Here is a 16,436-nt window from a genome sequence, read left to right as displayed (position 1 = left end):
TCTCGCTGTGAAACGGGGACATCTCTTTTTCCCTTATTAGGGAGAGAGAGAGCCTGTGGTTTGTCGAATTACCGGGTGAACAAACAGTCTTTGCAAGTGCAAGTCTGTATCTTTATTGATGCTTTGCTGCACACTTGAGTGCTCATTGGAGAGTGCCGATGCTTTTTTGCTGGTGGTGGGGTGGAGAACCGTTAGGGTTCTAACGTTTAACTGTCATTCATTCTTTGGGGCACTCCTTTGTTTTCGTGGATGTTTGCAAAGAAAAACGAATTCCGGTATGTATATTGTATATATTTCTCTGGCATTAAGTGTACCCAGGCTTTGAAACCTCCTCATTATCCTGGTTTGGAAATATATTGACATTTTTTCATGGTCATTGGGACAATCCTGGAACTCCCTCCTCAGTGACTTGATGGGAACATCTTCAGCAGATGGACTGAGGTTCAAAGAGGAGGGGCTCAGCTTCCAAAGGACTTTTACAGATGGACAATAAATGCTAATTTTGCTGATATTGCCCATGGTCCCCAAAATACACATTACTCATACGTGCATGAAAACATACTTACAGGTGTGTGAAAATGAATAGATGCAAATGTCTGCGTTTATATATCCGGACATATGAATGTCATCGTCCGTACATTTATATATAAAATACTCATATGCAATACATAAACTGAATGACACTTCGCAATTGGGGTTGCATGGATCTGTCGGGCTGCCGCCGCTGCTTGGCGACAATGCCGTAAAATGTGAGCGGTCGCTGAGGAGACGGGAAGAAGCCTCTTCTTCCGCGGTGCGGATGTTCTCAGTTATTGAGCGCAACATGTAAGTAAAAACGGGCCGTGGTAGCTGGTTTCTTTTCGTCATCCTCCCTCCGTCCTTTCTCACAGGGCGTGAAAACTGCGTAGTAATTGGCAGGCGGAATTCGGAGCGGGATGGGGGAGGTGGAAGAGCGGCCCGGCCCGGGTGGGCCCAGGGCTCCGCCAACCCTAGTCATTCCTTGGCTCCAGTTAGAATTATCCTTGCAAAATATCCTCATCTTCGGAGAAAGGCATCCCTTGTTTACGCGGTTGATTAGATTTAATTTTAGTTCTTTATTTAGAAGCAGCTTAATAATATATTTGATGTGAAGGCTGCTAGTCTTTGCCCTTTGAACATGCCTTTGAGGGCTGGCTCCCCCAGATAACAGGACAAATGTGAATTTTGTTTTTAAAGTAACACTTGTATGCGGTTTCTTCACCCCTCTCCCCCCACTGCCCTTGATGGCCTAATTGTATTTTGTGTCTGTGATGAGCTTGTGTTTTTGTATTAATGATTTTTTAAAATATTTCTTTGTATGATAGTGTTTTGTGAAGAATAAGAGATGTTAAAGAAATATTGTTAAAATTGTAAAATTTCAAGTGGAATGAAGAAGCCAAACCAGTGATGCTACTAGCAGATATGCCTGGCTATTAGGAAATGCAGGTACATATTTGGCTGACAAGTGTCATGTCACCCAAAGTGATCAAATTTGACTTCTGGTGCTATCTGTATGTTAACATGTTCTCCCTGTTAATGCTTGGACTTCTTCCCTCATCCCAAAAATCTGGTTGTTGTTAATTGACATGTTTAAGTTGCTTGTAGTATGATTGGGTGGTACAGGATTTGGGGATCTATATGTCCAAGAGAAAGGGTTACAAGGAGAATATGATTACTCTGAAAATTCAGTGGGCCAGATGGTCCTCAAAGCTGTTAGAAAATATAAGGGTAAAACTTAAGGTTGATTGCAAGAGCCGAGGAAAACAGAAAAATAATTGTCCATAAGAGATACCTTTCTCTGTTCCGGCCACCTCTTCTTAAGCTCCTGTCTTCTGGTCTCTCCACCTTTGCCTTCAGTGATGGGGACAAGAAGTTAGCAGACAGGAAGATTGAGCCATAAATTCAGCTGAGTCTGCTGCATTGCTGCTAAATATTTTTTCACCCCTCCAGCAAGCACAGGATAAACTGGAATCTTTCCTTCCCCCAATGTAACTTTGTGTACAGTATATCGGGGATAAGCTCAGAATTTTGCAAGGTGAAAGATGAAGTGGATTTTCAGGGAGGAGACACAAGAGACTGCAGATGCTGGAATTGGGAGCAATAGACAAAGTGCTGGAGGAACTCAGCAAGTCAGGTAGAATCTATGATGAGGAGTGGACCGTTGTGTTTGAGTCTAGACCCTTAATCTGGACTGGTTGTTCAAATAATGTTTCTCATGGCTTGGGGCATTTTTCAGTGTTCAAATTCAGGTTATCGTAGGAGATGATTGGATGTTCATACAATTCTGTAATCGGATTAACACTGTGTGGGAAATTGTCCTAAAAAGCAAACGATCTTCATTCAAACCAGCAGCAAATTTTCTGAGGTTTTTTATTTCACTGATACCACTCATCAATCCCAAATAATACAAACTTGATGGACCTATTATGTTTTGATATTTTTGTCTTTGTCCTTATCTAAATCATCATCATCAAGTGCCATGCCCAGTTTGAGCCTTGACTGCCATGGCCCACACACTCCTGTTTTGAGTCAAGTGGATCAATTCATTGGTATTCATTTCCAGTTCTCTGGCTGCTGTCTCCATCATCATTTGTCTTTGTCTTCTTGCTTCCTTCCCTTCAATCTTTCCCATAATTTTCTAAATACAGTTCATTATATGCAACATAAAACTGTTGTGATTGCAATTTCACAATATACTTTCTCTTGTCCTTTTTCATCTGGAAAGGGAGAACAAAGCAGCTAATGTAGAAGTGGGGGGTCAGGAAATTGCCTATTTAAATCATTTTCAAAATATACAGTAGGTTTAGAAATGTTGCTAAAAGCTAAGTTGGGCTGCAGTTTTATTTATGTTTATCCACAATTTTGTTTGTGCATTAACACAAATTATTATTTGAGTCTTGGCATACATTAGGAAAGCATTCTATATGATAATAGAGGTTCCTGTGGAGGACAGTTGGCTTCATCAGCATGGTTTTGGTTTAGACTTACATTCAAAACAATGTTGAAATATGCTTGAAATAATTGAGGTTTATTCTCTTGAGCATAATACCTAATATTTGATTCACTTAAGATTGGCCGGCTAGATAACAGAGAAGCTCACATCTAGAGCTCTGTTCAAGTGGAGTAAGTTAGTTCATTGCTCTCAGCATATCTTGAACCTGCTGTTCTCAAATGTATAAATGGATGTAGTTGTGGCTTATGTCCCACTTTTGTCTCCAAGTGCACTGCTGCCCCTGTCCCTTGTTAATAATATCAAGAATCAAGGGAAAGTGGAGGTTAGATAGTACAGGAAAAAAAAGTACTTGCAGTTAGGGCCTTGGTTTGATATGCAGGTACTGTACTTGCAAGGCAAATCCTATTGAAATTAGAGGTCTTTTTCTACTGTAGGTAGATTCTTGATATTGTTCCACACCAGGTGGCAACCTTGCCGTTTCTTTAGCATTTGTCTGTTTTTTACGAGGCCGAGTTGCCAGCTCAACGCTCAACCGAGCACAGATGGAAAGTGTGCAAGGAGCCGGCCAGATTCAAACCCAGGACCACTCACCTCAAAGTTTGATGCGGATGCCACTACTCTATCAGCCAACAATAGACCCTTGAAATATAGACTGTTATTCCAGACACGTTGAAGATACTGGAGATCCTCATTCATTGTGTACAGAGATTACACTGCCAGATTAGCTTCCATGTGTTTAGTTAGTTTTTTTTTGCAGCTTTTCATGAAATTCAGCACTTCCTATACTGTACAGATGCTAGAAATCCAAAGCAACACACACAAATTGCTGGTGGAACTCAGCAGGCCAGGCAGCATCTATGGAAAAGAGTAAACAGTTGATGTTTCGGACTGTGACCCTTTATCAGGACTGGAAAAAAGATGAGAAGTGAGAGCAAGATCGTGGAGGAATGGGAGGAAGAAGTACAAGGTGGTAGATGATAGGTGAAACCGGGGGGGGAGGGGGTGAACTAAAGAGGTGGGAAGCTGATAGGTAAAAAAGGTAAAGGACTAGGGAAGGGGGAATCAGATAGGAGAGGGTAGAAGACTTTTGGGGAAAAAGGGAAGGGGAAGGTGCATCAGAGGAAGGTGATGGGCAGGTAAGAAGATAAGGTGAGAGATGGAATAGAAGTCTGTTAGGAACAAAAGTGACATTTTTAAACAATTTTTAAATAAATCTAGAATAGAGCAAATAAAATCGTTGTTGCTATCACATTAAAATATTCAGAAACTGTTAATCTGGCTACAAGGATAACTTTACTTTCACGTTCTGCATATTGAAAATGCTCATTGAAGAAAATGGCCTGGAGAAGGATTGGAGAAGTATTTTTTTTAGAAGTATCTTTTCTTCTCTCCCTGTGCTCCTGTCCTCACCTAAGCACATTACTGAGGAATCCCAATTAGATCAGACAACGCAACTGTATCTAATCCAGTGATGGACACAGTAGCTATCATTCCGCAAGTTTTATCTTCAGAGATGCTGCCCGACCTACTGAAAATGTTTAGTATTTTTTATTGTTATTACTGCTTGTGGTTCCGTAGTGGTTGCCAATTTGTTACCACATTTTCCAGTGCAGAATGAAGATTAATGCATTTCAGAAATCTGGCTCAATACACAAAATGCTGGAAAAACTCGGCAGGTCAACAAGCATCAATAGGAAATAGAGTTGAGTCCTGATGAAGGATCTCAGCCTGGAGTGTTGACTGTTTATTCCTTTCCATGGATGATTCCTGACTTGCTGATTTCCTCCAGCATTTTGTGTCTGTTGTTGTGGATTTCCAGCATCTGCAGAGTCAGGCTCTTTCATTTTATTAACACATATTTACTTACCTTTAATAAAATAATAACTTTAGTGAGAAGTTATTTGTTAGAAACATGGAAAAACATACAGGCCCTTTGGCCCACAAAGCTCTGCCGAATATGTCCCTACCTTAGAACTACCTAGGCTTTACCCATAGCCTTCTATTTTCCAAAGCTCCATCCTGGAGTCTCTTAAAAGACCCTATCGTTTCCGCCTCCACCACTCACCACTCTCTGCATTAAAAAAAACTTGCCCCTGCCATCTCCTCTGTACCTACTTCCAAGCACCTTAAAACTATGCCCTCTCGTGCTAGCCAATTCAGCCTGGGGCAAAGCCTCTGACTATCCACACGATCAATGCCTCTCATTATCTTGTACCAAGTCACCTCTCATCCTCCGTTGCTCCAAAGAGAAAAGGCCGAGTTCACTCAACCTATTCTTATAAGGCGTGCTCCCCAGTCCAGGCAGCATCCTTGTAAATCTTCTCTGCACCCTTTCTATGGTTTCCACGTCCTTCCTGTAGTGAGGCAACCAGAACTGAGCACAGTACTCCAAGTGGGGTCTGACCAGGGTCCTGTATAGCTGTAACATTACCTCTCGGCTCTTAAACTCAATCCCACAATTGATGAAGGCCAATGCACCGTATGCCTTCTTAACCACAGAGTCAACCTGCGTAGCAGCTTTGAGAGTCCTATGGACTCGGACCCCAAGATCCCTCTGATCCTCTACACTGCCAAAAGTCTTACCATTAATACTATATTCTGCCATCATATTTGACCTACCAAAATGAACCACCTCACAGTTATCTGGGTTGAACTCCATCTGCCACTTCTCAGCTCAGTTTTGCATCCTATCAAGGTTCTGTTGTAACCTCTGACAGCTGTCCACACTATCCACAACACACCCAACCTTTGTGTCATCAGCAAATTTACTAACCCAACCCTTCACTTCCTCATCCAGGTCATTTATAAAAATCACAAAGAGCAGGGGTCCCAGAACAGATCCCTGAGGCACACAGTTGATAGATTCTGGCATGGTTCCGGAGGACTGGAAGATTGCAAATGTCACCCTGCTATTTAAGAAGGGGACAAGGAAGCAAAAAGGAAATTATAGACCTGTTAGCTTGACATCTGTGGTTGGGAAATTGTTGGAGTCGATTGTCAAGGATGAGGTTACAGAGTACCTGGAGGCATATGACAGGATAGGCAGAACTCAGCATGGATTCCTTAAAGGAAAATCCTGCCTGACAAACCTATTACAATTTTTTGAGGAAATTACCAGTAGGCTAGACAAGGGAGATGCAGTGGATGTTGTATATTTGGATTTTCAGAAGGCCTTTGACAAGGTGCCACACATAAGGCTACTTAACAAGATAAGAGCCCATGGAATTACGGGAAAGTTACATACGTGGATAGAGCATTGGCTGATTGGCAGGAAACAGAGAGTGGGAATAAAGGGATCCTATTCTGGTTGGCTGCCGGTTACCAGTGGTGTTCTGCAGGAAACAGTGTTGGGGCTGCTTCTTTTACATTGTACATCAACGATTTACATTATGGAATAGATGGCTTTGTGGCTAAATTTGCTGACGATACGAAGATAGGTGGAGGAGCCGGTAGTGCTGAGGAAACGGAGAGTCTGCAGAGAGACTTGGATAGATTGGAAGAATGGGCAGAGAAGTGGCAAATGAAGTACAATGTTGGAAAGTGTATGGTTATGCACTTTGGCAGAAAAAATAAACGGGCAGACTATTATTTAAATGGGGAAAGAATTCAAAGTTCTGAGATGCAACGGGACTTGGGAGTCCTCGTACAGGATACCCTTAAAGTTAACCTCCAGGTTGAGTCAGTAGTGAAGAAGGCGAATGCAATGTTGGCATTCATTTCTAGAGGAATAGAGTATAGGAGCAGGGATGTGATGTTGAGGCTCTATAAGGCGCTGGTGAGACCTCACTTGGGGTACTGTGGGCAGTTTTGGTCTCCTTATTTAAGAAAGGATGTGCTGACGTTGGAGAGGGTACAGAGAAGATTCACTAGAATGATTCCGGGAATGAGAGGGTTAACATATGAGGAACGTTTGTCCGCTCTTGGACTGTATTCCTTTGGAGTTTAGAAGAATGAGGGGAGACCTCATAGAAACATTTCAAATGTTAAAAGGCATGGACAGAGTGGATGTGGCAAAGTTGTTTCCCATGATGGGGGAGTCTAGTTCAAGAGGGCATGACTTAAGGATTGAAGGGTGTCCTTTCAGAACAGAAATGCGAAGAAATTTTTTTAGTCAGAGGGTGGTGGATCTATGGAATTTGTTGCCACGGGCAGCAGTGGAGGCCAAGTCATTGGGTGTATTTAAGGCAGAGATTGATAGGTATCTGAGTAGCCAGGGCATCAAAGGTTATGGTGAGAAGGCAGGGGAGTGGGACTAAATAGGAGAAAATGGATCAGCTCATGATAAAATGGCGGAGCAGACTCGATGGGCCGAATGGCCTACTTCTGCTCCTTTGTCTTATGGTCTTATGGATATATCCCAGAAGAAGTATTCTAAAGGGAGGATGACTTGACTGTGGCTAACTAGGGGATTCAAAGACTGAATAAAAGTGAAGGGGGGGGCATATAATATAACAAAAATTTGTGGGAAGTTAGAGGATTGGGAACTTTTTTAAAAAAAACCAGCTGAAGGCAACTAAATTGCCACAAGGAGAGAAAAGGTATGCTAGCCAATAATATAAAAGGTACTGCACGTGACATGCAGGATTGACAAAGGACGTCGTATACTTGGATTTACGAAAGGCCTTTGACAAGGTGCCATGCTGAGGTGCTTAACAAGCTAAGAGCCCATGGTCTTACAGGAAAGATGCTAGCATGGATAGAGGTTGGCTTACTGGCAGAAGGCAAAGAGTGGGGACAGATGGGGCTTTTTCTGGTTGGCTGCTGGTGACTAGTGGTGTTCTGCAGGGTCAATGTTGGGACCGCTTCTTTACACGTTATATGTGTATAATTCGGATGATGGAATTGACAGCTTTGTGACCAACTTTGCAGAACGATCCAAAGATAAATGGAGAGGCAAGTGGTGTTGAGGAAGCAGTGAGTCTGCGGAAGGACTTGGACAGATTGGGAAAATGGGCAAAAAAGTGGGAGATGGAATATAGTATACGAAGTATGTGCTCGTGCACATTGGTCGCAGGAAAGAGGGCATAGATTATTTTCTGAGCAGGAAATAAATCTTTAAAAATCAGAGCTGCAAAAGGACTTGGAAATCCTTGTGTAAGATTCCCTAACAGTTAATTTGCAAATTCATTTGGTGGTATGGAAAGCAAATGTAATGTTAGCATTTGTTTGAAGTGAACTAGAATACAGGTTTCCCAGCCATCCGAAGGTAGAGCGTTCCTATGAAAAGGTTCGTAAGCTGGAATGTCATAAAGCGAAGAAGCAATTACCATTTATTTATATGGGAAAATTTTGTGAGCATTCGCAGACCCAAAAATAACCTACCAAATCATGCCAAGTAACACATAAAACCTAAAATAACAGTAACATATAGTAAAAGCAGGAATGATATGATAAATACACAGCTTATATAAAGTAGAAATACTTTTCCACAATCATTGCCTGAACTGTTCTCCGTAGCGAAAATCTCACGCAAGCGCCATCAGCAAAAACAAGTACAAACGCTTTCCAGTAACCTTTAAGATATGAAGCTGCCAAATCATACCAAATAACACGTAAAAATACACAGCCGATATAAAGTAGAAATAATGTATGTACAGTGTAGTATCACTTACCGGAATTGGGAAAGCGCAGAGCACACTGATGATGGTGTGTTAGACTGAGTCGTCGGAGTTTGGGTGCTGCAGTGGTCCCCACCCTCCGGGCAGCGAACCGATACTGATCCGCGAAGCATGCAGTGGTAGCCGGGAGGCACACAGCACATCTTTAAGAAAAAAGCTGGAATAAACATGCTAATTAATTAGGTGCCGCCTGGCACGTAATTGTCGGCCCAGATCAGTGCTGATTGCCAATTGCATCATCTCTGATCTGGGCCGACGATTACGTGTCGGGCGGCGCCTAATTAATTAGCATGTTTATTCCAGCTTTTTTCTTAAAGATGTGCTGTGTGTCTCCCGGCTACTGCTGCATTCTCCGCGAATTGGTATCTGTCCGTGGCCTGGGTGTTGGGGTGGTGGGACACTGGGGTGGCATCTTGTCGTCTGTTTCCATTAGAGCAGGCAGCTCATCTCCTATGACTGCCTGCCTCGATGTCGAAGGTCGAGATTCATCGTCTGCTGTGGCTGATGTAGAAGGCTTGCTTGACTGCTGAGCCTCGTGCATTTTTCTATCACACAGTTCTTTGTAAGCACTCAAACCATCCTGCAAATATCCCCTAAACCGACGTACCCTTTCAAAATTAAAGTCGTACTTTATCATTACTCATTCGGTTTCGATTGTTATCCTTTCCTCTTCCAATTGCATCAGCTCTTCATCTATCAGTTCTTGGTCATGGGATACCAAAACTTGTTCAACATCAGCTTCCACAAGCCAAACTCACTTAGTCCTTACTTCGTTCACCACGATCAAAATGCTTAATTATGTCTAGTTTTACGCTAAGTGTAACATCCTTACAAGCTCTTTCAGGCTTTTCCGATACCTTAGAACTCATCTTGCAAACGGCTGTTCACAGGCACGTGTTTAAGCAATGCCGGCAAGAATGCAGTTCCAAATCCAGGGGAGAGCGGCTGCTTGGGGTGCGCGCTGCCTTTTATCGCGCGCTGATTTTTTTTGCGTGCTGCTTTTTTCGTAACAGTGAAAACGCCTTCTGTTAGTGAAAACAGGGTACTAATGTAGGTAACACACATCAAAGTTGCTGGTGAACGCAGCAGGCCAGGCAGCATCTCTTGAAGAGGTACAATTGACGTTTCAGGCCGAGACCCTTCGTCAGGACTAAGGGTCTCGGCCTGAAATGTCGACTGTACCTCTTTCTAGAGATGCTGCCTGGCCTGCTGCGTTCACCAGCAACTTTGTGTGTCGCTTGAATTTCCAGCATCTGCAGAATTCCTGTTGTTTACTAACGTAGGTCTTTCATAACAGTGAGGTTTTGTAAAGCGAACGTTCGAAAAGCCGGGGACACCTGTTCAAGACCAAGGATGTAATGCTGAAGCATTATAAGGCAATGGTCAGACCACACTTGGAGTATTGTCAGCAGTTTTGGACCCCTTTAAGAAAAAATGTGCTGACATTGGATAGGCCAAGAGGAGATTCACAAGATCGATTCCGGAAAGGAAAGGGTTAGTGTATAAAGAGTATTTGCTGGCTCTGGGCCTGTACTAACTGGAGTTTAAAGGAATGGATGGTGGGGTGGGGGAGAGGATCTTACTGAAAGGCATAAATCGAGTGGCTATAGAAAGGATGTTTCCTATAGTGGGGGCGTCCAGGACCAGACGGCACAGTTTTAGAATAGAGGGACATCAATTTAGAACAGAGGCGAGAAGGAATTTCTTTAACCAGAGGATGGTGAATCTGTGGAATTCATTGCCCCAGGCAGCTGTGGAAGCAGAGGTTGATAATTTATTGACTAGCCAGATTACAAGGAGAAGGCAGGAGAATAAGGTTGAGAGGGACAATAAGTCAGCCGTGAAGGAAACACTGAGCAGACCTGATGGGTGAATGACATAATTCTGTCTTTAGTCTTATGGAGAGGTGATAGTGAATTAGCAACTTTGCTTTATTAGCTATGACTTGAGATAAACATAGTGGTGAACTGGGATGCTCTACCTAAACTTGTGCTTGAAATTAAGATCCTAAAGGTGCATGCAGTTTGCTCCAGGTGCTAGGTAATTAAATATGAATAAAGGGTACAACAAAAATTACAGAAACAGATAACTTCCTTGCAATATTACTAGAAGCATGCACTCAATGGCGACTTTATTAGGTAGACTTGTACACCTGCTCGTTAATGCAAATATCTAATCAGCCAATCATGTGGCTGCCATTCAATGCATATAAACATGCAGACATGGTCAAAAGGTTCAGTTGTTGTTTAGACCAAATATCAGAATGGTGAAGAAATGTGATCTAAGTGACTTTGACCATGGAATGATAATTGGTGCCAGACATTGCTGTATCTCAGAAACTGCTGATCTGTGATTTTCACATACAATAATCTTTAGAGTTTACAGAGAATGGTGCGAAAAACAAAACATAAAATCAGTGAGTGGTAGTTCTGTAGGCAAAAACACCTTGTTAATGAGCAAGGTCAGAGGAGAATGGCCAGAGTGGTTCAAGCTGACAGGAAGCCAACAGTAACTCAGAAAGCCATGGGTTACAACAGTGGTGTGCAGAAGAGCATCTCCAAAATGCACAACACATTGAACTTTGAAATGGATGTCAACAGCAGCAGAAGTCCACACAGTGTTCCTTTCCTGTGGCCACTCTATTAGGTACACTCGTACAACTAATAAAATGGCCACTGAATGTATGCTCCAGTCATATTATTAACTGCCTTGTTCCAATATGATAACAACACTGGCGTGTATTCAATAAATATGGAAACATCATCAAAGTGATGAAAAGTGTGGCCCATCTCTTACTAATCCTGGAATTTCTTAGCTCCGAACTCATCAAAGAATTGAGTTTCAGAGGTCAGTTGAGATGAATCTGCCTGCCCTGTCAGCAAAGCATTATTTGACTGCATGAGGTAGCATCAAGGGTGTGGTGGCATCAGGGAGGCTCATTAAAACTGAAATCAGTGGGCATTAAAGAAAAGGTGATTGGAATCGTAACCACTGTCACTTAACGGTCTTTCCAAATGGAGCTTTAATCAATGTTCTGGTAATATTTTGTAATTTAATATGGCATGTTTTCTGCACTTCCTCCAAACTCTACTATGCAGTTCTCAGCACTGGTGAGCCTCTAATCTTAACTGTTATTAGGAGAGAATCAAAGTGAATGGCTAAGAACATGAGTTAGAAAGCGAGCATAACTGAGGATCAAATTCAGATAATTACACTTAATGTTTTAAAAAATGTAAAATCAAAATTATATGGTATCATGCAATAATTTGTGGTAGGTAAGAAAGAAATGGGCCAAAATATTATTAAAGTAGTACTGATGCTCTCACTGGCATCTGCAGACAAAACAGACTGCATCATGCTTCTTCCCCTCATCTCCTTCCTACCCATTTTAGACAATGTGTGATGTTTGAGTTTAACCTTAAAACTGAAATAAATCCAGACTGTTAATTTCAGGGGATGAGTGCATTCCCCTTTTCTGCCACCTTCATCACAATTAACAAATCTAATTGTTCACATTTTAATAAAAACAATGTAGCAATATGTGAGTAAACCATAAAATAAAATTATAAAACTTGTATTATGCAATCCAAGTTGTAGTAACCAAAAGGAGGTTATTCTTGATTGCAAACAGGAAGTTCAACAGATACTGGAAATCCAGAGCAACACACACACACAATGCTTGAGGAACTCAGTAAGTCAGACAGTGTCTATGGATATGAATAAACATTCAACGTTTTGGGCTGAAACCTTTCTCTCAGCCTGAAGCATTGACTATTTATTCATTTTAATAAATGTTGCTTGACACTACTGAGTGCGTCCGGCAATGTGTGTGTGTTATTCAGCCTGTTGAGTCTTTCATTTGTTCCTTGCACACTGATCCTTTCAGAGCCATTCTTCCACACTTCCCCAAAGCCCTGCAAATTAATCTGTCAAATCCCCTTTTGGAAGATCTGATTCTCTTTCCATTAGCCTTTTGGGTAATGACTTTCAGATCATAACTGCTTTTTATGTAATTTTTTTAAAAAATCACTTTTTATATCTTTTTTCAAAATTTTAAGCATGTGCCCCAGGTCCTTGTACTGAAACATTTTGTTCTTTCCCATATACTATTATCAAATCTTCTATCTCAACCTCCTTTGATTCAATGATAACCAGTCCAGTTCTCTAGTCGAACCATAGAGCCAAAGTAAGCATTGGTTTATGATAATGTCAACAGAAGTACTAAATTTCACATTATTGCACCAATGATTGAGAAACAAGTGAGCCATGTACAGAGATAATATAGCTCTGATTTATTTATAGTTATCAGTTTCATTTGTGAAGTAAAGTAAGATTTTTTGCAGATTTTTCTTTCCTTTTATGATATTAGAGACTCACTCCTGACGCGATGCATTTTTATAAGACTGGCAGAAGGAAAGATGGGTTATGGTGGATGAGTGGTGTACAAAAACAATCTCATCTTGATTTGAGAATATTGCAATTGTGAACAGTAATTTCCCTTGCTGAAATTTCTTTTTTTTTCCCTCATGTCCCAGCATAAACCAGAAAGATCAGGAAAAGAATAGAAATGATTGGAAATTAAGCTGTTACTTGTTTTGATGCATTTTAATTTTTTTACCTCTTCTTTTGCAGACCTTTGAACAGGAAACAGTGGGGAGCTGTTGACCATTAACAGACGATGATTTGTTTGTTGTTTGCGAAGCCACATTTTCTCGGACTCCTGTCACTGAGAGAACATTGCCGCAACCTGCCTTGATGCCTATATTCCCAATCCCCCGTCGGGTGCGTTCCTTCCATGGCCCCCATTCTACATGTCTACATTCGGCATGTGGCCCAGTTCGGACAACGCACCTCGTCCGGACCAAATACAGTAGCTTCGACCTTTACTTGAAATCACGGTGGCTGTTTTGTTTCATCCGCTTCCTGTTGTACTTCAGCTGCAGCCTCTTTACGTCCATACTCTGGGTGGCACTGTCCATCCTCTTCTGTATCCAGTACTTCTTCATACGTGTGTCCCTGCGCTTTCAATACAAGCTTTCCATAGTGCTTCTGTTGCTGGGGCGTAGGCGTGTTGACTTTAACACAATGAATGAACTCTTTATCTATGGAATCCATGTGACAATGCTGCTAGTTGGAGGACTGGGCTGGTGTTTTATGGTGTTTGTTGATATGTAAATAAGAGTGCATGTGAGAAATGGTTTTGTGCATTATAGTGTAAAATATATTGTTTACAATCATGCAAAAAGATTATTTGATTTTTATTGAAAACAAAATCTTGCTATGTTAAAATATATGAATCATCAATCATTGCTTTGTTTCTTTTCCCGCCTCTCACTCACTTTCTCCTCCCCGTCCATGGTATGTCTGCATCATTTTGATGAAGCAATACACAAGCCAACAGTAAAATTACAGGAGTAAAGAAGTCTTACTGCAGTTATACACATCCAAAGCACCATACATGTTTTGGAAATGGTGGAGCAGAAGTTCATTAATTAATTGGATTAATATATAATAGAGGGAGTTGCCAAGTGAATGAAGTCAGAATAAAATAGCCTATGTTGTTCAGAGGTTTGAAGAAAGAGAGGTAATTGTATCCCACAAGGTTCTGATCAGGCACGATGAGGTGGATACTGACAGCCAGTTTACTCTGGTGGGGAGTCTAAACTGGGGAATTTAGTCTAGGAGCAACAGGGTTGAGTATCTGAAACATACTTTCATCCAGAATTGTGAACATTTTGTATGTTAGGTGTCTACAGATGGTATATCAGGCTAGGTTGAAGGTTACAGAATTTTGGATTCTTGGAGAATCAGGGAATATAGGGTTTGTGCAGGAAAATGGAGTTGAAGTCATGGATTAGCTGTGACTATTGAACATTGGGCAACTTGAGGAAGCCAGGTAGTTGATTCCTATTTCTGTTTTTGTTTGGGTTGAAAACCCATCACTCTGTCTGGAGTTGAGCTCCATTGACGTAGGTGACACTTGTATCCTTAGCTCAAATTAAATGATCTGATCTTAAAGCCTGGGAGACCAGACAGCTCCAAATGCCCTTGATAATCTATGATTCAACAAAGAGAAGACGTAATGAATCAAAGCCTCCCAATCTAAATGCATTTCAGTAAATGACTGTGCATCGAGTGAAAATGGGAGGGATACTCTTCTAATTCAGATAGTCTTTTTAGCAGCCGTAGGCTAGGCCTGGTAAGGAAAGAAAGGCTATTTAGCAACGAGTTGTTATGAACACTGGAAGAAAAATATCTCCTTAGAAGTAATTGCTATAAATGCTATTTAGATTATAAGAGCTAAACTCTTAAAGGGATTGTGAAAATGAAAGTGGAATAAACCAGCTCCAAGTGAGAAGGATTCAAAGTAATATGTGATTTAGAGAAATGGGAAAATTTGAGGATGTAGAAAGGACTCCGGCAGAAGATTAAGTACTGTTACCAGAGTTTGCATTGGATGCATTTTAAAAATATTAAAGATGCTAGAAGGCACAGTCGGGAATATTTTGAAATGATAATATAGAAGTGCGAAACATGAATACAATTGTCTTATGGTTATGTTGTGACACTGGCATCAATGACAGCATTAATGACTGAGGAAAATATCAGTAAGTTGCTTGTTGGATTTTCTAACTGGTTATTGGTGCCTTTAGAGGAATCTGCTACTTTGGGGATTTTTTGGTACATTTGTCTTCTGGAGTCACAGATTCAATGGTTACTTTCAAATCAAAATTTAAATACTTGAAGCTAAATATGAACTATTGTGCTGATGGCCAATTGAATAGATTCTAGGGAAGTGTATGATCATGCACTTTGTTAGAAAGAATAAAGGCATAGACTATTTTCTAAAAGTCCAGTGAATTCAGAAATTTCAAGTGGAAAGGGACTTGGGAGTTCTTGTGCAGAATTCCCTGAAGGTTAAGTTGGTAGTAAAGAAAGCAAATGCATTTTGAGAGAATTAGAATATAAAAGCAAGGATGTAATGCTGAGGCTTTAGAAGGCATTGGTCAGACCATATTTAGATTATTGTGAACAGGTTTAGGCCCCATGCCTAAGAAAGAATATGCTGGCATAGGGCAGAGTCTAGAGGAGTCGAATAAGAATGATCCCAGCAATGAAAGGGTTGGTGTATGTGGAACATTTGATGGCACATGGCCTGTACTCAACTGTAGTTTAGAAGAATGTGGAGGATTTCATTGAAACTACCAAATATTGAAAGGCCTTGACGGAGTGAACAGGGAAGAGATGTTTCGAACAGTGGGAGAATGTAGGACATGAGGACACAGTCTCAGAATAAAAGAACATCCCTTTAACAAAGATGAGGAATTTGTTTAGCCAGAGTGTGGTGGATCAGTGGAATTTATTGCCCCAGACAGCTTTGGAGGCCAAACCATTTTGGTATATTTAAAGCAGAGTTTGATCGTTTCTTGATCAGTAGAATGTCAAAGGCTACGGAGCAAAGGTAGGCAAATGGCGTTGAGAGGGAAATAAATAAATCAGCCATGATTGAATGAGAGAATAACCTTGATGGGCCAATTAGTCTAATTCTGCTGCAATGTCTAATGGTCTCATAAAGTTTGCAAGAATTATGGTGAAAGTGTATGTCAGTGAAATTCATTGAAAATACTTTTTAAAAAGTTGTAAATGCATATGACTTATGTTGTATGATTTTTTTTACTAGTCCATTCATCTGTTAACTTTAGGCATCGCAAGACATTTTAAACAAACACTGGAAAACTCTCCAGTGCTACATTCTCTTGGAATGAAAACAAATATGATTGCTCTAGGTTAATCTATTTGCTGGTATTTTCTATACTGACCATATTCAAAAGGGTAACAATTATACC

At 41.0% G+C, this 16,436-nt stretch overlaps 1 protein-coding gene across 1 annotated transcript; it reads left to right on the top strand.

Moving 5' to 3' along the window:
- Positions 1 to 744: 744 nt before the first annotated feature.
- On the top strand, positions 745 to 16,167 carry LOC140186065 (transmembrane protein 250). Its single transcript, XM_072239906.1, has 2 exons — positions 745 to 825; positions 13,222 to 16,167. Exon 2 carries the CDS (start codon positions 13,345 to 13,347, stop codon positions 13,762 to 13,764), a length of 420 nt encoding a protein of 139 aa, XP_072096007.1. The 5' UTR covers positions 745 to 825; positions 13,222 to 13,344; the 3' UTR covers positions 13,765 to 16,167.
- The last annotated feature ends 269 nt before the right edge of the window (positions 16,168 to 16,436 follow it).

Source organism: Mobula birostris, chromosome 22 (assembly GCF_030028105.1).
Source record: "Mobula birostris isolate sMobBir1 chromosome 22, sMobBir1.hap1, whole genome shotgun sequence".
Taxonomy (NCBI): domain Eukaryota; kingdom Metazoa; phylum Chordata; class Chondrichthyes; order Myliobatiformes; family Myliobatidae; genus Mobula; species Mobula birostris.
Note: the sequence above shows the minus strand (reverse complement) of the source record. Positions and strands in the feature narration are given on the sequence as shown.

Coding starts and splice junctions, on each gene's coding strand:
- LOC140186065 (XM_072239906.1), top strand. CDS start 13,345: ATGCCTATATTCCCAATCCCCCGTCGGGTGCGTTCCTTCCATGGCCCC.